The sequence below is a fragment of the Eublepharis macularius genome, chromosome 8, assembly GCF_028583425.1.
Source record: "Eublepharis macularius isolate TG4126 chromosome 8, MPM_Emac_v1.0, whole genome shotgun sequence".
Classification (NCBI taxonomy): domain Eukaryota; kingdom Metazoa; phylum Chordata; class Lepidosauria; order Squamata; family Eublepharidae; genus Eublepharis; species Eublepharis macularius.
The window spans coordinates 90,238,359-90,261,904 of NC_072797.1; the positions used below are offsets into that span (position 1 = coordinate 90,238,359).

At 42.5% G+C, this 23,546-nt stretch overlaps 1 protein-coding gene across 3 annotated transcripts in view; it reads right to left on the bottom strand.

Moving 5' to 3' along the window:
- Positions 1–23,546, bottom strand: part of AOPEP (aminopeptidase O (putative)) — a 290,214-nt gene that overhangs the window by 169,564 nt on the left and 97,104 nt on the right. For 2 of the 3 annotated variants that reach the window (XM_054986685.1, XM_054986684.1), the window contains exon 10: positions 10,042–10,085. The exons of the other annotated variant lie outside the window; for it this stretch is intronic. In XM_054986685.1, the coding sequence (XP_054842660.1) occupies positions 10,042–10,085 (44 nt within the window). The remainder of the gene's footprint in view (positions 1–10,041; positions 10,086–23,546) is intronic. 3 annotated transcript variants of the gene reach the window in all.

The following is a 23,546-nucleotide window of genomic DNA, read 5'->3' on the forward strand; positions in this document are numbered from 1 at the left end:
CCAAGCTCTGATTAATTTGAAAGCCTTCACTTTCATCAAACTGATTTTATTACAATTACAAAGGAAATGTCTGCTGTAAATCAACCTATTTTTTTCCTGGCACAGCTGACTAGAACTCATTGCAACTGCTTTTGTGCTGTAACTGTCCTTCTTAACATGACAGCTTGCTTCCCTAACATCTCCCCACTCAACCTAATGACTTTTGGGTTAGATCCAAATTACTGGAATTTTATGGAATAAAAATGTCTAGGCTTCATCTTCCACAGCAGCCCGTTAAGTCTCCCACATTCTGCTCCTGGGGATCAGAGATTATCGCAAACAGTAGAGGGAGCAAAGGGAGCAGGGGTCTGAAGCAGGAAGGGAGAATCTATAAAAGCTCCCTTGTTCCACAACAGAAGAACTGCTCCACTACCATTCAGTGCCATTACTCCAGCAGAACAGAACTTTTAATCCATACAATTCCATATAATCAGGAAAACTGGTACTAAATTCTGTTTCAAGGCATCACAGTATATATACACACTGACATTGTTTAACTAGTTTCCAAGGAATTCTTTGGTCTGGTTCTTTAAACACCAATGTTACTCTCTTTCATAGTCTTTTATTTGTTCTGCTGACTGATCTAAAGATTGCTTTGCACTTCTTTCCTGATACACTTTAGTTTTCTGTTGTTATTTGGAAGGAGTCTGTTTTTCCTCATTATTCTCACTTGGTGGAACATACAGAAAGGTTTCACCATTACTTTACAAAATATGACTATTAAAGGCTATCTATCACTTAATCTGAGCATGAAGAAATCTCTCTGCTTTCCTCTATTCACCAATATGTCCTATCATAGAATCACAGGGTTGGAAGGTACCTCTAGGGTCACCTAGTCCAACCCCCTGCACAATGCAGGGAATTCACAACTACCTCCCCTTCCCACACCCCCAGTGACCCCTGCTCCATGCAAAACACCATCAGAATCTCTAGCCAAACTGGCCAGGGGAAAATTACTACCTGAACTCAAGGTGGCAATTGGCCTTACCCTGGGCATGTAAGAAGGGGCCACGAGAACTAAGCACTGATGTAACCTTTCCTGCCCTTCCTCTCATGATATGCCTAGGTTCACAGAATAAGCATTGCTGTCAGATGGCCATCTGGCCTCTGCTTAAAAGCCTCCAAAGAAGGAGAGCCCACCACCTCCAGTGGAAGCGTTCCACTGAGGGACCACTCTGTCGGACCAAATAATAAATAAAAAGTGCATTGCTGTGTTTTCTACATCATCACTCTTTACCCCAGCTGAAAGCCAGGCAACACTTCTAGGTATTGTAGCTATAGATAAGCAATGTAGATGCTAGTCCAGATTTGCACTGTTTTTTTTTTCATAGAATCATAGAGTTGTAAGGTACTTCCAGGTTCATCTAGTCCAACCCCCTGCACAATGCAGGAAATTCACAACTACCTCCCCCACCCACCCCCCACACACACACAGTGACCCCTGCTCCACACCCAGAAAATGGCAAAACACCGCCAGGATCCCTAGCCAAACTGGCTTGAGGAAAATTGTTTCCTGACTCCAAAGTTGCAATTGGCATTACCCTGGGCATGTAAAATGGGGCCCAAAAACTAAGCACTGATGTAACCCTTCCTGCCCTCCTTCTCATGATCTGCCTAGGTTCACAGAATAAGCATTGCTGTCAGATGGCCATCTGGCCTCTGCTTAAAAGCCTCCAAAGGAGAGCCCACCACCTCCAGTGGAAGCGTTCCACTGAGGGACCACTCTGTCAGAAAGTTCTTCCTAATGTTTAAATGAAAACTCTTCTGATTTAATTTCAACCTGTTGGTTCTGGTCCGATCTTCAAGTATTTGACAGCCCTTCAAATACTTGAAGATGGTTATCATATCACCTCTCAGTCGTCTCCTCTCCAGGCTAAGCATACCAAACTCCTCAAGTTTGCCTCATAGGACTTGGTCTCCTCATAGGACTTGGTCTCATGCACGCTCTTAGGCTTTCACAGCTTCACTTGCTGCAATCCTTCCATCACAATACAATTTTAGTTTATCTTTGTCCTGCCTTTTATAGGAACCCAAACCCTCTTTCCTCTTTCTGAGTCATATGCACTAAATGTGGAAGCCACATTCTCAATTTCATGTACAGCAATAATTGAACTAGAGATTTTCTGTGTGTCAAAGCACTGTCTTATATGGATCCTTCCCTGGATCTTTAGTTAGCAGCCTTTGGCTATCCTAATCCCATCTACAAAGCCATTTGACTGGGGATAATTTGGGGATAATTTGGATGATTATGTAATAATCTAAGATCGACAGGCAATATACATCATCATAACGCTTGGCTGGTAATTTGTCACAGGGGGTCTTTCTATTTGCTAAGTTGTTTCATTTTATTGCTTTTTTAATCACTTACTCAATATGCAGCTTCACCTAAGGCCATTATAACTGTTCCCTGGCTTTCCTGCTACTGTTCTCAATAAGCCAATGCCCGCCAAGTCCTCTCAGAAACATGTTCTTTTGCAATGCTTTGGGCATTACCAAATGGAGGCCTCTAGGCAATACTTCCACAATTACAGATAGGTTTGTTTTAAGATGAAAACACTAAGAAGATAGATGATGCCTTGCTAGCCTTCTTTGATTACTTGCTGTAGCATGATGTCATGCACAGTGGCTTCTGCATATTCCAGCTACATTTTTTATGCTGGACAACTGTATATGAAGTTGGTCTGAGTCATATTAAGGAATTTGACATTTCTCTGATTGTACTGCCCTAGTATGCTACTACCATACCTTTTCCTGGGGGGCTTACTTAAATCATATAAATAAATTCTCTGTATCCTAGGAAGGATATCTGCCTTCCAACTCTAGCAATAGACACCTCCCTGAAATAATTGGCGTTTAACTGATTACACAATTTTAAAGCTGACAATGAGGAAATTGTAATGGTTCAAGATTTTCTATTTCTTGGCTCAATCATCAACCAGAAGGGAGACTGCAACCAAGAAATCAGAAGACAGAGATTTGGAAGACCAGCTGTGAGGGAGCAAGAAAAGATCCTTAAAGATAAAGTTGTCTCTCTGGGAACCAAAATCAAGATAATCCAAACGATGGTATTCCTCATTACTATATATGGATGTCAAAGTTGGACAGTGAAAAAAGATGACAGGAAGAAAATTGATTAATTTGAAATGTGGTGCTGGAGGAGAGTTTTGCAGATACCATGGACAGCCAAAAAGACAAATACGTGGGTACTAGATCAAATCAAGCCTGAATTCTCCCTAGAAGCTAAAATGACAAAACTAAGGATTTCATACTTTAGTCACATCATGAGAAGACAAGATTCTCTGGAAAAGTCAACAATAATAGGAAAAGTAGAAGGCAGTAGGAAAAGAGGAAGACCTAAAACGAGATGGCTTGACTCAATAAAAGAAGCCACGTCCTCCAGTTTGCAGGATCTGAGCAAGTCTGTTAATGACAGGATATTTTGGAGGTCTTTCCTTCATAGAGTTGCCATAGGTCGGAGGTGACTTGACAGCACATAACACATACAATTGATGATCACATTAAACTTTTTATATGCCTTTACTTCTATATATTTGCATACTGGCACACCACTTCTGGGGAAAATCCAAGAAGGGTAACCGTGTTAGTCTAATATAGCTAAACTAAAGAGTCATTTGCTACCTTAAAGACTATCAGATTTATTGTGGAATAAATTTTCATGAATGAAAACTCACTGTGTCCTCAGTTTTTGTCCTCAGCAGTTATAATTTATTGTCCACACCTCTTATCACCTGTTACTACTGTAGTTAATGGTCCCTACACTTATATTGTGTACATCTGAGCTTTGCATAAAAATGGCACAGGCTGTATTTCTTGCATTTTATTGCTTGTTCCCACACAGTTTACAATTTTTTTGCTCTGTGCCAATATATGCATATAATCTGCCAGCTATGTTTATGGCAAAGGAACAAACCACAAAAATGTAATTAGTGCATTTCCATACAGTTGCTTTCAAACAGGCCATTTTATGGTAAAAATATTAAATGTGCTACATATTTTCCTCATTTTGACCAACTACAATGTTATTTCTGTTGATCACAATCATGTACAGCGTATGCAATCAAACAAAATTTTGGCACAAATTCATAATCATACTATGAAAGAATTTCAAAATTATCATAAAATGCATGTTAAACAAGAAAACAACTGGGAAACTGTTTTTCTGTTTTCTAAGAAAAACACATTTTCTATCTTCAGTATTTGAAAAGATTTTTAAAATTGCTTGGGTAACGCAAAGCATTTAAACTAGCCCAGAGGAGTTTTTTTTTTAATCAACTGATCTCCACGTGATACACAAACTGGTTTTGAAACTCCCGAGTTTTAAAAGAAGACCCATCCTAAGAGCATGATACCGCTAGCTGGCATCCTTTGGCCATTTTTTCAGAGAAGAAATGACACAAACACCTTTGGCTAGGCCCTGACTACATAATCACCATGCTGAAGAGCCTAGCAAGTCCACCAACATCCATTAATCATGGAGCAGCATGCTGCCAAAGCTCCTATAGTAGCACACATGGATGCAACCACAGTGCCCTGATGTCATATTGTCATTATCACACACAGAATATCAGAAGGCAGGTGAAGAAGAGAAGCTGCTGACACCCAGGAAACTGGTAGTGTGAGTGGCAAAATTCCTGGAGTTAGCATACTCCAGTGAGCTCCACAGAAATGGGTTCGACACCCTCCCCTGCAGCCAAGTTCGCTCTTCCCAGGTAGAATGCACAGGAGAAGAAACATGGCAAATCCAGTCATAGTATTCTGACATTCCTGTAGTTCATTCAGCTCAGGTATTCATGATGGACTATTCAAGACTCCTTCCACCATGGGTTGGGGTCTCCAACCTCTCCAAAAGCAATCCTGTTACACACACACAGCTCACTGGGAAAAGACACTCACATGGCAAAAGGGAGGCATGGGCTCAATTGCCAGGAAGGGGGGATCCTGGCCAAAAGATAAGTGTCACATTTTGCCAAGCAACAGGCTAAACAGCAGCAAAACAGGAGGCAGAAGCTGGACTAGAATCCGCATATCATGATATTAGGCATCCCCCAGCAGCCCTGCCATCCACACTAGTCATATGTAGCTGGGCAGTGAAGAATGCAGAGGCAGGCATGGAGCAGTGGAAAGAAAGGAGCAGCATACCCAAGGCCCTGGTTAGATTCCCAAAGGCGGAGAGTCTTGAGGAAGTGCATCTGGATTCCTATGTACAGCTCAAGTTTCCTCCAAAATATGATCATGAGGGACGGGCCACTCATGCTGACTGGCTGCCCCACAGGGCCATCTTAGGCTGGTGAGACCCCACACACTATCTTCCTCCTGGTCTCAGGGGGCTCATTTCTACTGCCCACTTCTATCTTCCCCAGTGACCTCCAAACTCTGTTCATCCCTGCCTACCCCCACATTTATGCAAGCTGCATGGCTGAACATTCACTAGCAGTGATACAGGTCAATGTGTGACATGGAGACCCTTCCTCTTACTAAAGCATACATGTGCCCCCCTTGGACCACGCTCTTCTGCTGTGGAATACATATTGAAGACAGCTGATATAAGGGATGAGCAAGCAGTGGGAACTGAGTTTATCATCTGAACTATGGGTGTCGTGGGTGGAGTTTTTATAAGACTGGGTGGGGGCTGTAACTGGATGCTATGATGTTACTGGCTGTTTAACTGGCATTCTCAGCTGTGCCAGTGCTAGGGGATGAGATGGGAGGAGCAGTTTCCCCCCCTCTTGCATGGACCCTTATGGGATTGACTTGAACTATGCCATGGTTTTCAGTGGTATAACACTGCACCAGCATCAGGATCATATCCAAGCCTGGAAGATCTCTGGAAGATGAAAATACCCCAGTCCACGCATGGCAATTCCCTGTCACTGGCCAGTTCTACAGCAGTATAACAGTTACACCAGCATGGCACTGGCAGGGCCCCACCACCAGTATCTCTCTGCTTGTACCAGTGTACAAGCCATCGTATATCTGAGTTACACCAGTGTAGGGTTTAGTCATTATGATCAGCCCTTTCAGACTGGAATTTGTTTGTTTATAGTCTGCCCTTCTCACTGCGACTCAAGGCAGATTTTACAACGTAAGTCAATACAGTCACCAACTGGGGCATTCAGAAAACAATACAATAATGTATGCATTGTAGAAGACTGAAAAGAAGAATACATTCGAATATAGACGTGGACTTTGCTGAAACAAAACATAAGTAATTTGACATGATTTATTAAATGATGCAGAAATTACTCTGTAGGAGCATGTCTACATCAACAGACTATACTCGGTAGTATAGCCTGTACAATCCCTGTCCCTTAAAATGGGGCTCTAAATGCCGGTAATTATAATCTAATTATAATCTTTGGTCACTATACACAAATTTGAGATATGCTTCGTTTTAGAAGTGCAACATCTAATTTCCTTTCTTGTTATGAATCAGATGTATTTTTTCAGTTATGAATTTGTTCAATAATAGGAAAATATGGTTGCCATAAGCAACAACGTGCATGAAAGCATGCTTTATACAAGATCATAGTCTGTTATTCTTCTTGGCATCACATTTTATCTTCCTACTATACATAATTCTGGCAGTATACCATATACCTGGCTGTAAAGTAAATTATCATAAAACTGAAAACTTGTCCATACTTTCTAAAGGAGGAAGTTAAAATAAACAAAGCCTTTCCAATGTTCTTCCTGAAAATGAAAATAGTATTCGCACATGCTTGGACCAAAACTGGTCTAAATGCATAAAACCCTAAGACACAGAAAGTGAAGTTTATAAATTTTATTTAATTAGCATTACAGAAGCAAATGAATATCACTATCTAACTTTCCCCCAGATAGTTGGAGCTAGGAATCCTTATTACTGAGGCATTTTTTTTAAAAAAATCTTTCTTTTAAAAAGAAACGCTTAACACTGTCGCCTTCCATTATACAGAAATAAGTGTCCCAATAGCAGAAATTGTGTCATGTTCCACAGATAAAGCCCGCACAAGACATGCAAGCTAGGATTACATTACACACGGGGTGGGGTGGGGGGAGTATGGTGTAGTGGTTAGAATGTTGGGCTAGGATCTCGGAGACCCAGATTTGAATCCCCATTCTGCCATGGAAGCTCATGTGTGACTTTGGGCCAGTCACGTTCTCTCAGACTAACCTGCCTCACAGAGTTGTTCTGAAGATACAATGGAGGAGAGGAGAATGACATAAACTGTCTTAGGACTACACTGTGGGAAAAGGTAGGGTACAAATGATGTAAAGTAAATTATACACCCTCACACACTCTTTCAAGTAAAGGATATGAGACAGTATCCAAAGATCCATTCAACTAGTTCTATGTGCAGCAGCACATAAAACTAAATGACAAAACATTGGTTGTTGTGGGTTTTCCGGGCTGTCTTGCCGTGGTCTTGGCATTGTAGTTCCTGACGTTTCGCCAGCAGCTGTGGCTGGCATCTTCAGAGGTGTAGCACCAAAAGACAGAGATCTCTCAGTGTCACAGTGTGGAAAAGATGTTGGCAGGTCATTTGTATCTACTCAGGAGGGGTGGGGTTGAGCTGAGTCATCCTGTAAGAGTTTCCCAGGGTGTGGAATGCTAATGGCGGGAGGCTTCACTGTATCCTGAGGAGGTTCTTTTGCATATATCAAAGGAATTACTGATCAGATGGGAAAGCTTATGAAAAAGCATAACCTTCAAGCCGTATTCAGACCCACCTGAAAAATACAGATGCTACGATCAGCAAAAACCAGTAGAGACCCCCTCACCTCTGCAGGAGTATACCGTATACCCTGCAGCTGTGGACAAGTGTACATCGGGACCACAAAGCGTAGCATCCAGACAAGAATAAAAGAACATGAAAGACACTGCAGACTTGGATAACCTGAAAAATCAGCAGTGGCTGAACATAGCCTAACGCAAACAGGGCACAGTATCTTATTCCAGGACACCAAAATACTGGACAACACTTCCAACTACTTTGTCAGACTGCACAGGGAAGCCATTGAAATTCACAAGCATAAGCAAAACTTCAACAGGAAAGAAGAAACCTTAAGAATGAACAGAGCATGGTTTCCAGTTCTGAATAACACCAGGCTAACAAAACACTCTACACCCGACAATAGCCCTGCAGAGAAGATTAGCACATCAAGCACCAATCCATATGCAAAAGAACCTCCTCAGGATACAGTGAAGATGTATTGTCGAAGGCTTTCACGGCCAGAGAACGATGGTTCTCCGCACTTCAGGCAAATGGCTACTCCAGAAATGAAATCCGAAGAGCAATCAAACCCAGGATGAATCAAACAACCAAGGAAAAACAGTCTCCTACAGGAAAAGTGTTTTTGCCATATATCAAAGGAATTACTGATCAGATGGGAAAGCTTATGAAAAAGCATGACCTTCAAGCAGTATTCAGACCCACCTGAAAAATACAACGGATGCTACGATCAGCAAAAGACAGTAGAGACCCCCTCACCTCTGCAGGAGTATACCGTATACCCTGCAGCTGTGGACAAGTTTACATCGGGACCACAAAGCGTAGCATCCAGACAAGAATAAAAGAACATGAAAGACACTGCAGACTTGGACAACCTGAAAAATCAGCAATGGCTGGACATAGCCTAACTCAAACAGGGCACAGTATCTTATTCCAGGACACCAAAATACTGGACAACACTTCCAACTATTTTGTCAGACTGCACAGGGAAGCCATTGAAATTCACAAGCATAAGCAAAACTTCAACAGGAAAGAAGAAACCTTAAGAATGAACAGAGCATGGTTTCCAGTTCTGAATAACACCAGGCTAACAAAACACTCTACACCCGACAATAGCCCTGCAGAGAAGATTAGCACATCAAGCACCAATCCATATGCAAAAGAACCTCCTCAGGATACAGTGAAGCCTCCCGCCATTAGCATTCCACACCCTGGGAAACTCTTACAGGATGACTCAGCTCAACCCCACCCCTCCTGAGTAGATACAAATGACCTGCCAACATCTTTTCCACACTGTGACACTGAGAGATCTCTGTCTTTTGGTGCTACACCTCTGAAGATGCCAGCCACAGCTGCTGGCAAAACGTCAGGAACTACAATGCCAAGACCACGGCAATACAGCCCGGAAAACCCACAACAACCATCGATACAGTGAAGCCTCCCGCCATTAGCATTCCACACCCTGGGAAACTCTTACAGGATGACTCAGCTCAACCCCACCCCTCCTGAGTAGATATAAATGACCTGCCAACATCTTTTCCACACTGTGACACTGAGAGATCTCTGTCTTTTGGTGCTACACCTCTGAAGATGTCAGCCACAGCTGCTGGCGAAACGTCAGGAACTACAATGCCAAGACCACGGCAATACAGCCCGGAAAACCCGCAACAACCCTCGTTCTCCGGCCGTGAAAGCCTTCGACAATACGACAAAACATTACTTGTGTTGGTATGGATACGGAAGGATTTTGAAAATGAAAATGTGTTGCTTATTATTGTTAGACTCTGTTCTTCTGAACTGTTAATATTTCTTTCGATAGAATTCTGAAGGAAATGTAAAATCAGAGTCATAAAACCATAGATTGCAATAAGTTTAGACTGGCATAACCAACCATGCATAGGATTGCACTGTGAGTCTCCCTGCACAACTTCTCACCTCTTAAATATTCCATCTCCTATAAAACAAGAAATGCTACTTTACAATCCAATTTAGAATTATGAACCTTAATGTTTATTAAAATATCCTTAATAACGATCTGTTAAATAAGTCAAGGCAAGCATTTTTAATGCTATTGATGATTTTGTAGTGTCAGTATTTATGTGGTAGTATTTTGTCTCTGTGCAAGTTATATACAAGAATTCCATATATATGTTTGTGTATGTCTGTGCCTTAAATATGAGATTTTAAAAATTTCTATAGCTGTTATTCAATGGAAAATCAATTTTGAACTTATTACTCATCCTATGTTCCTGTTCAACCTGTCACTTACCCTGTTAACTCTGGGATGTTCTTCAGTAACAAATGAAGAAAGTCCTGGAAAAGAAACAAAAATAACACAATTCTACATCCACCAAATTAAAAAAAATGGACAATACATTATAACTTTGCATTTATTCAGTTTTTCAAAGAAAGTAACCAAGGAGACATGCAGATGAAATTCCTAGACTTCCAGACAGTGAAATTACAAAAATAGATATGATAAAATAGAATCATAGTTTTCCCAGGTATAAAATAAACCCGTTTATTATACCTGTATAACCTCTTACACTAAACTCGTAAAAGATAATCATATCAAGACTAGAAATGGGCAAGAACAGCATTACGAACGGAAAAAACCCACGAACAGCCCGTTCGTCTGTTTGTGAACAAGCCGTTCGTGAGGCCCCATTCTAAACGAACAAGTGGTCACTGCAAGCCTCGTTCGTTCATTGCCTTCGTCAGCTGTTTGACAAGACAGACAGTCTGGCACCTGCAATCAATTCCCTTGGCAACCGGAGGCAGGGACTGAACTCTGTCTGAACTCCTTCTGGCTTTCCTTCTGGCTTTAACCCTTCAAAGTACTTCCAGCAGAGTCCCATTTTTGCCACTGTGAAGAGAAAATGACAACAAAGGGGGAGACCCATGCATCATGCCTTTCCCGGGGTGCAATCTCTCTGAAACCTGGGGGGGGGATCTTTGGAGGACAGTGAGGACTACGTCCCCTGCAAATTTGGTGGGTATTGGACATTGGGAAGGTCATTTTGTGGGGTGTTTAAAGGGCCCTGCCCCTTGCATGTGGCAGGAAAGGGCCCTTTAAACTATCAGCTGGCCTGCAGCAGGGGGGGGGAATCCCCCCTGCCACCTGCCAGCTGATAGTTTAAAGGGATCTTTAAAGGGCCATGAACAACAAACAATGAACATGTTTGGGAACAGGGTCATGTCCGCTGCTGTTCGTTGTTCGTAGATGGCAACGAACAACTAGCAGCTTGTTTGGGGTTTTTTTTCCGTTCGTGCCCATGTCTAATCAAGACAACTAACAAATATGAATACATTCATACTGTTAGTTTTTTTAAAAATAGGTTTGTATCCAACTGCTCCACCAAGGAGTTCTATAGAATTTGATTCTATAGTTGCATGAGCAGAAGCAAAAAAAACTTCCCTACATTCAAGTGCCACAACAGCCCTCTGTGTACCCTAGAAAGCTCTCTGCTGAAGGTCAAAGCACTGCTCATAAATTATGTCATAATTAAAATACAGTATAATGAGGAATTTGGCCTCTACAATTCTGAAGAGCTTACAGTATTTAGGATGGGGTGATTTAACTCCCCCGCCCCCCACCAATTCCTTGCAAGCATATGTAGATTTTGAATTGCATTGCAATTTTGATTGTAGCTGTATAGGTTATGTGAGAGATGGGTATCCCAGGTAATAATACACACAATAGTTTGGGGAGGAAATTGGCCACAACTTTATTGAGTACAGCAATTGGAGCATTGGCGCAACTTAAGGCACAGATTCATGGCATTGAACAACCAGCCTGCTGTTCAATTGCACACCCTCCCCAACTCATCTGCTGGACACCAACCACAGGATGGCAGGAGATGGTGAGCTCACCCAGGTGTGTCCCTCTGGAATCCTGCCACCCAGGGTGAAGCCTGCAATGCCCCCTGAGTTGGGCTTTCATGCTTCAGCTTCCTTTAGATCCCTTAAAAGGACCCCAAAAGGGTGTATGATGCCCAGCCAGTGCAAACTTCCCAGAGGATCCACCACAACGCCCCCAAGCCTCCAAGTTGTGACAGGCATCACAACCAAAACTGGCACATAGGGAAGGGAGGGAGGAAACTGATTGCTTTGCCACACAAGCAATGGCAGAGGTGTTGCCACATGACTTCAGGCCTCAAGCCAAGCCCAACCTCTGCTCCTCCCCAGTGCATCTCACTGGGCATCAGTGGAGTGCAAGAAGCTGGACTTCTCCCCATTCTGCTCCTGGACAATGGCTGCCACCTCAGCAGAAACTGTTTGCCCATCCTTGCCTCCTGATGAGTTATGTGAGACCCTTTTATTATAATACTGACTTTAAAAGGGAGTCAGAAATGACTTTACGTTAGGGTAAATCCATAACACCAACCTTTTCCCTGAAGTAGATCACATAATTGCTAATGACATAAAGCTGTTACATTCTCTTATTTTTAAAAATTGAACAAAACTGTATTCAAAAATAATCTCTCCATGTTTAAAATACTATGCCTTCTTATTAGGCATATTAGACTGGGATATAAATTAAAACTGACCTAAACAAAAAAATCATAAAATGTCATCAAGTGAAAAAGCAATATTCAGCTGAGCAAATTTTCCTGCCTAGCAAATTTTTGAGTCCCTGAAAAATGCCTATCCTGCTAGTTCTGGAAGAATGGAATTGGACCTACACTTGGTATACTTCCATTGATCATAAAGTGTTCATATACATAAAGTGTACCATTTTCTTATTTAGCTATCCATTTTAACAGTTATAAAAATATCTGCACATGAAAATATGTAGTATACTCTCAAACACAATCATATTTAAATATATTTAAATATTTTAGCTTTTCTCGTTTAACCAGATATTATAATGCTAAAATTAAAGTCTATAAACAATTTGATTCTAAATATTCACTTCATATCACACAAAAATCCAACATTAACTGCACTAGTGGATCAGCAACTTGTACTCATTTCTATTTATTTATACTTACCCAAACTACTATACTACAGAAATTTCATCAAAAGGTGTTATTCAATGAAATCTCTCACACAAACCAGAACGGACAAAAAAAAATCCATTCTGCCTTAAGACTCCAGACTTTCGTGCTACTTCAATTAAAATAAATAATAACTACTATTAAAAACATACTGAGTATGCAGTCAAAATGAAGGGGTGGGGGGAGCAAACTGATTAATGTTTCACATGTGAAGTCATTTCCTTGCACCTGTGGCTCTGATCTAGAAAAAAAAATACTAGAAATGCCATTAGAAACAAGGCTAGTATTCAGAATGCAAGTAATCATTTACACTTTAAATGTTATACTCTCTTCTTCATACTTTTTAATACTGAAAATCTATCCCATTATTTCTTTACAGTGTGGAGGAATACTAAATTTTAAAATCCATTAACATTTTTATTTATTCTACTTCTCATATTCACTTAAAGATCCTTATGTGAGGACTTCTGGGAGGAGGTGGTGCGCCTCTCAATACATGTGAGTGTGCGCAGTGTGCGTGCGCTCCCGGGACTACATGATGACGTCACTTCCGGGAAGTTACATCATCATGCAGGCGTGGCTGAGCCAGGAGCGTTCCTCTGCTCCATGGGGTGGGGAGAGGGTTCAATTCGTCCAGGAATGGCCCGCTCCACCACAGGGGAGCATTCGCTTACATGGCAGCAGCTGGATCTGGGCCATTTCAGGCCCAAATTGGACCAAAAAAGGCCCAAAATGGCCCAGATCAGCCTAGAAAAGGCTGTTGCCACACGGGAGAGCACTCCCCTGCAGGGAAGCAGCCCAAACCTGGCTGTTTAGGGCCTGATCCAGGTCATTCTGGGCCCAAATTGGGCCAAAATGGGCCAGAAATAGCCCAGAATGGCCTAGAACGGGCTGCTGCCACATGGGAGAGCACTCCCCCACTAGGCAGCAGCCTGATCCTGGCCGTTTCAGGCCCAATCCTGGCCATTTTGGGCCTGAACTGGGCCCAAAATGACCAAAAGGGGCTCAAAATGGCCAAGATTGGGCAGCTGCCAGGCAGAGGAGTGTTCAATACATGTTCCTCTGCCTGGCAGAGACCTGATTCTGGCCATTTTGGGCCTGATCCTGGCCATTTCAGGGCCAATCTTGGCCATTTTCGGCACAAATTGGGCCCCAAATGAATAAAAGAGACCCCAAATGACCAGGATCAGACTGCTGCCGGGTGGGGGAGTCTTCCCCCGCCTGGCAGGGGCCCGATGCTGGCCATTTTGGGCCCAATCCTGGCCATTTTGGAACTGAATTGGGCCCCAAATGACCAGGATTAGGCTGCTGCCGGGTGGGGGAGTCTTCCCCCACCTGGCAGGGGCCTGATGCTGGCCATTTCGGGCCCAATCCTGCCCATTTGGGTCTGAATTGGGCCCAAAATGGCCAAAAGGTGCCCAAAATGACCAGGATCGGGCTGCTGCCGGGTGGGGGAGTCTTCCCCTGCCTGGCAGAGGCCCGATCCTGGCTGTTTTGGGCCCAATTCAGGCCCCAAATGCTGTGGATCGATGCCAAAATGGCCAGGATCAGGCTGCTGCTGGGTGAGGGAGTGTTCCCCCACCTGGTACTGGCCCGATCCTGGCCATTCTGACCCTGATCCTGGGCGTTTTGGGTTCTATATGTGCCCAAAATGGCCAGAACGGGCCCGAAATGGCCTGGAACGGGCCACTGCCGGGTGAGGGAACCTGGGCCCAAAATGGCCAAAACAGGCCCTTTTAAAAATACCCACATGACACCAGCCATGTGGGTATTTTAAAGAGCTGCCAGAACATCGTTCTCGGGCGTTCTGGCTCAAAAAAAGCCCTGGAAGGACTTTCTCTCTCTCTCTCTGACACTCTCTCTCTCTCTGAAAAAAAACAACAACCCAAAAACTGTTCAGCTCAGGGTTTTCTCCAAGAGTTCAGGGGCATGCGGGGGGGTGGGGAGAGAACATAACAAGAGGTAGGAAATCCAGGGTGGCTTTTTGCAAGAAAGAGAGAGTATCCCTAGCACTGCTCTTCTCCCCAGTGGAGGAAGGCACTGTAAGAATCATTCTTCTCCTAAGTGGGCGATCTTTGTAAGATTACACTTCCCAGGTAAACTTGTGGTACCTGACACTTGAAGAACATGTGCCCAGGCGTTTCATGTAGAGAGACTCCAAACTGGTTCTGTCCACCCATAATTTGCAAGCAACTATTGGCAGCAGCGGCAAAGTTGGGAATGCATAAAAGAATGCCCCTATCCAAGCTATTTGCAAGGCATCGCCTACTGAGGCCCTGTCAAATCCCCCTCTGGAAGAGAGGTGCCTTGGTGTTGTGCTAAGTAATAAAGAGGTCAGTGCCTGAAAAACTCCACTGTGATGTATATATATGTCCATGATAGACAACTCATGATGAGCTAAGCAGATCAACCTTTACAATGGAAGAATCTACTATGTGTAAGGCATGCAAAGTGCCTTGAGCTATAGCCCAGTCCCTTATCCTAATAGCCTCTACACACAAGACCTTGGAAGCAGTTCTACCCTGTTTGTTTGTTTGTTTGTTTATGTCATTTATAATCCACCTTTCTCACTGAGACTCAAGGTGGATTACACAGTATGTAATTAGTACAATCAGTATCATATACATTTGCATACAGTATTACGGACATTCCCATAAATAGGGTGAATAGATACACGTTTTTAAAGACATAGCATTAGCTAGAATCCAATACAGAATAAATACTCAAACAGAACATATGTTTACATAATGCACAACTGTTGTATTGTCTGTCAAAACCTGTATGAACAACAGTTACAGATAAGTGAAACCCTGTTTTCATTTTTCTGTGCAGCTCCAAGATGCAGTCTTGGCTCTGAGATGGAGTCGGATCTGATGGGCTCAGTGTACTTGGATGAGTGATGCTTTTGGATCTGAGGTGGTACAATCAGGTTCAAGGAGATCAGAGACTCAGCCACCATGATGGCTGATGCTGCAAGTGCTGAGCACTTAGCCAATTTAGTGGAGGGGCTAATTGCAGCCGACAACGCCCATTCCTACAAAGTAATTTTGAGTCTGGTGGCTCTTTTGGCTATGGCCTTAAGAGTGAAGCTCTGGTAGTGTTTGCACAAGCTAACATTATACCCCTCTCCCAAACAGACCAAGCAAAGGAAATGTCCATCTGTTTTCATCATTTTCATATTGCACTGCTTGCATCTTTTAAATAAGGCCTTTTCAGCCATTCTGACCATCTCTCTTTCTGGTTCATCCAGGTGGAGAAGGAATCTAAAGAAAGATGCTACAAAGATCCCCTCTGACTGGTGGAAAAAGAGGAACTGAGAGTCGGGAGTGTCACTCCTCCCAGAGAGTGGGCTGTTTCAGCAGGAAACAAGCCATGCATGTGCTCAGGGAAAGGGCAGATGCCCCCTACAGGATTTTTAGCTATGAAACCTACCGATTGGAAGGTCTGCGCATGCACAGTCCCATGTTAGACAGCACAAATGACCAAAAACGAACAATTGGATGAAGAGGTGCAACAAAAACAACAACAAAGAGTTGCTGTCTTCCTCATGCTCCCTTTAGCTTATTCTGATACTTATTGTGACACTGGTAAGACCCTAGGTCTGAAGGATTAGATTCAATTTCCATGAAAGAAAATTAAAAAATCCTGAATAAAAATAATTTTTTTTTCTTCCCCCTATATCTAAGAAATGTTTAAAAAGCTGGTTATTTTTAAAACCTGATTTGTAAACTTCATAGGATAGGAACAAGAAGAATGAAATGTTTCATCTGGTCAGAGAACAGCTGGATAGTTTATGAATCCACATTTCACAACAGAAACAAGGGGAAATGATTGGTAACTCCATTGTAATATGATCTTATGATGGTGACTAATAGCCTTATGAGAAAATCTTCCAATATTATGCAATATTTATGCAATTTGCAAACAAATTGATTTCATGTCAGGCTAGTAGACTGAAATGAAACAAACTGAATTCTTCTACCCTATCCAGAATTTTCATGTAACTGAAATACAGCATTTTTGGAGGCTTGCTTTCAACCATTTACTACCAGTTACAGTTTTCTACACTACAAAACAAGCCCCATTGAACTCAGTGAAACTTCAGCATAAGTAAATATGTAAGAAAATTTAAGTATTGCTACCACCACAAGCTTTGTTACTCCTAGTTGAAAACAATCCTCTCACAAACTGGTATTTATACAAAGCGTGTCTTCTTTTGAAAGGCAATGACTGAGCCTAACTATCATTCACTTTGTTTTCAACTCCCCCCCCCCCGCCTTCACTCAGTGATCTAGCACTCCATGAGTTATCTTTTACCCACTATGCATATAGTGCCAGCTGTTTGGAAATCTGGGGATTGAGTTAGGAGATAAAGCAGTTCTACACATTCCACGTATCATCTCACCACACTGAAGAGCTTGATCTGAATGAAAATGAAGGCTTGAAGGGTCCATTTCACCTCCACCTCTCCATCTCCCATCTACACTACTCTATCATTAATGTTTCAAATTATGTTACTAAGCACCAAGCTGTGGATTTTCTGTGAAGGCACATAAGGCTTCTTGTTTATTACATTCCTTCCTTTTCCATACAACTTATTGTGCTATAAAACTATGTTTCTGAGTTCTTTTTCAGTTTTACTGGTTTAGAACAAAGCAGATCTCTCAAAGCCTATTCAACCAGAAGAGCTAAATGGAACCTCCTTGTTCATAAACAATATACCCAAAAAAAACAACCCAGATTTTTTTCACATCCTTCTTCTAAGATCCAAGGCATCTGGCTGACTGACAATGCTGATTAGATTAACCTTAGTCTGAACCAACAATGCAACTTGTTCCCAACTTCTCACAACCCATTTCTGCTGAATCCATCAACATGGTTGTTAATGAACTGATCAAAAATCCAACTCTAACTCACGGAAGTAAATAGTAACAGCAATAGTAGCTAATTCCTTCCGCCTGCCTGCTTTTTCAGAAATGACTTACATATCTGGGTCTAGCTTAAATTATTTGTGAAATTCTTAAGAGAAATTTTCAGTTCAACTTTCTTTTCTGAATGGAAAGGAGTAACTTGAGAAAAAATTAAAGGGATCAAAGAGAGGGACGTGGAAGCTTTTCCCCCCCACACGGTATCAATGAAAGATAAAAGCTAAAATCTTGCAATAGAACACATTTTGCATACAATTGTGCTCTGTTAGAAGAGAATTTCAGTTTGTCATGAGATACAGACCATCAGGTAGTGCATATGCACACTAATCTTCGTGCAAAGACCAAAGTACTTTATAAAAAATTCATAACAATAACAAGCGCAAGAAGGCTTGCAAACTGACGACAATCGAGATGCTTTTTTGGCTATAAGAAAATCATCCAGAGATTAAACAATAGCCTGCATGTCCTCTCTTGTAGATTCTAGGGATTTTATGGCCAATAAAGCAATTCTAGTGAGTATGTCACATGGTCCATTATGTGATCATACACACATACACATATATATTTGCCATATTCTTTAAAATCTTATGTAGTTAAAATAACAACAGAAGGTGGAAGCAATTTTTAAAAGAGTTTGCTAGATTGGACCCAGTCTTCACCTATTGCAGCATATTATTTTCAACTATGACAAAATGATTTGGGAAGACGAGATGTAAGGCTTAAAAGCAACATACCTCGCACTCTGTTTGTCACCCCCCCCCCCCCGCCAACTGGTATTTATAGGCACACTGTCTCTGAACCTGGTGTTTCCATTCAGGCTGCCCAGTTTAAAGCTGCTGATAAATTTATCATATATGAATTTGTCAAATTCTTTTTTAAAATGAATGGCTATCATGACATCTTGTGGCAGCAAATTCCATAAGCTAATCAGGTATTATGTGAAAGCCTACTTTTTTCTGTCTGTCTTGAATCTCCTATTCATCAATTTAACTATGTGACATTCAGTTCTAGTCTTATGAGAGATGAAAACGGTGTAGCACCTACCTGTAACTTGTTCATTGAGGTCTTCTGTGCAGGCACACATGGGACTGCACATGTGTAGGACTGCCAAATGGCGGGTTCTACAGCTTTCAAGTCTACTAAGGGAAGCCTGTCACACCAGAGCACATGCGTGAGCATTTCCTGCCTGAAACGCCTGCCCTCTGTGGAGACAGCGCCCCTACCCTCAGTTCCTCCTGAACACCGGACTCTCCAAAATGAAGGGAACCTTGTGGGGCAGGAGGGAAGGGTATGTGTACCTGCACAGAAGACCTCAATGAACAACAGTTACAGGTAAGTGCAACATTGTTTTCATTTTCGATCTTCTTGTGCAATCCCACATGGGAGATTTAAAAACCACTTACCATGGTGAAGGGCAGGTTCTCACTGGTACGACGACTGGAGCACTGCTTGGCCCACTGTTGCCTCTCTCCTGTTAGCCACATCCAGGGCGCAGTGTCTGATGAATGTATCTGGAGAAGCCCATGTGGCTGCTCTGCAGATCTCCTGGAGTGGCACCCCTTTCAAAAGTGCAGCTGAAGAAGCTTGTGACTTGGTGGAGTGAGCATGAATTTCTAAAGGTCAAGGTAAGTCAGCATTTTAATAATATATCCTAATTGTCTGAATCACCAATCTAGCAATTGTCTGTGATGCTATCCTTTTCCTTTTCTTAGGTCCCGCATAACATATGAACAAGTGATCATCCATCCAGAATTACGTCGTGCGGTCCAAGTAGAACAGAAGCGCCCTATTGACGTCTAGGGAGGGTAACTTTCTCTCTGCCTCTGATGCTGGTGAAGGAAAAAATATGGGCAATATGATTTCCTGTGAAGTATGAAATTTTGTAACCACTTTGGGTAAGAATTCTAAGCTGGGTCTTAGCTTCTCCTTGTGTATTTTCATAAAGGGTGCATTAGGACGCAGAACTGCCATCTCACTCACCCTTCTTGCAAAGGTAATTGCTATTAAGAAAGTTACCTTCATAGCAAGATACCTAAGACGGCATGTGGCCAATGGTTCGAATGGTGGTACATCAGTTTAGCAAGAAACAGATGCAGTGACCATTGTGGTACAATCTTAGTCACTGTGGGAAAAATGTTTCATAGTCCTCTCAGAAAAAGTTTGGCTGTATATTGAAAAAATATGGTCTTTTTGTCAACTGGAGCATGAAATGCCAAAATGGCCACCAAATAAACCTTTACTAGAGAATTTGAAATGGCCATTATGCTTTAGGTGTGACAGGAATTCTAATACATCCGTCAGAGGACACTCACATGGGTCAATTCCTCTAACTCTGGCTCATTCAGTAAGTTTTCCCCACTTGTAAGAGTAAGATTTTCTGGTGGTAGGTTTTCTGCCATTTAATATAACCTCTGCCACTCCTTTCGCAAATTGCCCTATTGACGAATTAACCAAGCCATCAGCCTGAGCCTTTATATGTCATGGTATAGGTCTCCTTTGTAACTGAAGAGATCCGAGGCCATTGGTAGATGTTGAAATGTGTTTTTTTGAGAGCTGAGTCAGCCTGTGGAACCATGGTTGCCATGGCCCAATTGGAGTTACTAGTAACATTGGTTCTGTCCATCTATACTTTTCTGACCACCTTCGCTATAAGAGGAATGGGTGAGAAGGCATAGAACAGGTTCCCTGACCATTTTATCTGGAATGCATCCTCTATGGATTTGGAATCTAGGCCTCCTCTTGAGCAAAATACAGGAGCTTTTTTATTTTCCCTGTAGTAAAAAGGCCCACCTCTGGAAGACCGACCCCACTGCTGGAAAATGTGCCTTATGTACTGTCCTTTTTAAAGGCCACTCGTGGTTGGAGGTTCCTAGACTGCTGAGTCTGTCAGCAGTGACATTGTTTTCTCCTGGAATGTGTATTACCTGTAGGGTGGTATTTTGCGTGTTGGCCCATAACCAAGTCTGCATTGCTTCTTGACATAACTTTCTGGATGTTGTCCCACCCTGCTTGTTTATATAGAACATCGCTGTCCAGTTGTCGGTAAGTATCTGGACATTCTTCCCCGACACGGTATCTGTAAACAAGGTAAGTGTGTAATGTATGGCTCATTACCCTTACTCATTAATATGTAGCACCTTTTCTCCACGCTGCCACAACCCGTGTGCAGGTCTATCACCACAGCATGCCCCCCAACCTGATGTTGATGCATCTATAGTAAAGGATACATCAATATCTGGAGACCCAAAGCTCATGCCCTCAAAGAGGTGGGAGTCTCGAGTCCACCAAGTAAGTGATTTAATAATAGCTCTAGGTATAGTGAATTTTTTCTTCTGTGAGTGTAATGTAGGGCAAAAAACCAATAGGAACCATAGTTGGAGTTCCTTCATGTGGAGTCTGGCGAATGGGACCACCGCCATGGTCACAGCGATGAAACCCAAAAGGGTCTGTATGAAAGTGGCTGATTGAAATCTCTGTCTAGAAAATAACGTGATCATGTATTTTATCTTTCTCGCCCTTTCCAAGGGAAGAAACGCCTTATTCCTTGACCCATCAAGGACAGCACCTATAAATTGTACTCTCCTGCTTGGGCAGAGGTGAGATTTTTAAAAAGTTTGTAACAAACCCAATTCTCTGACATGTTTCCACAATGATCCCTATCTTATGCACCAATTCCTCTTTGGAATGCGCCGAAATCAGCCAGTTGTCAAGATAAGGGTATATGGAACAGCCTTGTATCCTAAAGAAGGCTATGAGTGGAGCCATGCATTTCATGAAGACCCTAGGTGCTGTTGCCAGCCCGAAAGGTAATACCTGGTATTGGTACACTTCCCCATTGAGGGTCAGAAACTTCCGGTATGAGGGGTGAACAGACACATGAAAATATGCATCCTTCAGGTCCATAACAGCAAACCAGGAATTAGGCTGAAGCAGCTGTAGGACCATGAGGAGAGTGACCATTTTGAACTTTCTGACCCTAACTGATTTGTTCAGATTCCTCAAATCCAGTATGGGTCTAAGCACCCTGTGCTTTTTTTGAACCAGAAAGAACATGGAATAAAAACTCCATTGGGATTCATGTCTGGGAACCAGTTGGACAGCCCCTTTTTGCAATAAGGAGTCTAGCTCCTGTATCAACTCTTGTGACAAGGTTTGATTAAGATTATAAGGTAGACTCAGATAATTTTATATCCAACTTCAACTATACTAAGAACCCAATTATCCGAAGTGATTAACTGCCACTGACAGAGAAAAGTAGAGAGCCTGTCCCGAACACTATGGGGCGCTCTGGCTCTAGTCAGAACTGTTCGCCATGTTGAGCCATATCCTTGATGTTCGAAGGATTGTGGCTCTGTCTCTGTTTTTGAGATGATCTTCGCCTTGGTAATTTCCCTGTTGAGAGTAAGACTGGTGGTTGGATGGATACTGGTAAAGTTGGTATTTATATGGTATTGGTCTGTTGCTGTTGTCTGTATTGTTGGTACTGGGCGGGCTGTTGTTTGAGAGGCAGAACCCCATATGGTCTTGCAGTTTGTCCTTTTTCTTTTGGGATAAATACTCGTCCGTCTTCAAAGAAAAAAGGATTTGACCCTCAAATGAGGACATCTTATTCCATAAAAACATTTGGTATGCCCCCATAATCGTGATTTAGTTTGTGATCTTTACATTCAAAGCTGTGGAGGTGTAGATCTTTCTCCCCAGTCCGTCTAGCTTCTTACTCTCTTTGTCTACAGATGTAGAAGTCTTCAACTTTGTTTCTCGTCTCTAGAGGTAACGCAGTGGAACGGAGCCATGCATGCCTTCTTAGTACTTCAGCGGACACCAGTGATCTACTGGAGGAGTCTGCCACGTTCTATCCTGTATTTATCTGTTGCTTGGAGAACTTGATTGCCTCCTCCTAGATTACTTTAGCCAGGGATCTCTGTTCTTCAGGTAACTTGTTATTGAATGGGGCCATCTTATTCCATAAAAATATGTAGCATGCCCCCATAATCGCGATGTCGTTTGTGATCTTTACATTCAAAGCTGAGGAGGTGTAGATCTTTCTCCCCAGTCCGTCTAGCTTCTTACTCTCTTTGTCTGCAGGTGGAGAATGGGGTCCCTGCCTATGTTTTGACTGTAATTTCTCAGTGACGAGGGATGACAGGGGAAGATGGCTGAACAAAAAAGTACAGACATCTTCTTTAGTTTTGTATAATCCTTTGGCTTTTTTTGAGATGAGAGGCAGAGAAGTTGGTTTCTCACATAATGATGTTATCATCTCCACGAAGCCCTCAATAATGGGGAATGCAATGATAGTTTGATTCCCAGAATATAAATGTTGAAGGATTTTGTCCTTTGGTTTTGGCTGTGTAGCAGATATATCAATGTTCACTAACTTAGCCATTCAGAGCATCTGCTCTGTGTAAAGGCGAAACTCGTCAGTCGGAGAGATTGATCTGTCAGGTGCCAGTACTTCATCAGGCGACGGATCAGATGGTACATTTGGACTCTTGTCCTCCTGAAATGGTTCAGGGTCTGACTCCGGTAGCTGGAAAGCCATAGATGACTTTGGCATGTGGTAAGGATTCCTGAGTTTCTTGGGTGAGTTGGAATCCGGAGGAAGCTGACTTGGTTCTATATGGTTCCCCCACGTCAATACCATAGGCAGATGGGTTGTCCTGGTGGAACCACGGGGCACATTTGTGGGAGCAGCATGGATGAGAGTGCCCTCGTTCTTGTTCTCAAGTGAGCTGGTCAGGTGAAACCCTAGGAAGTTCGCCTTCTTCCTCTGAAGAGCATCCAGATAGTGATTTAGAATGCACTGAAGGAGTCCTAGGTGTTTCTACGATTTGTATCTCAGGCTC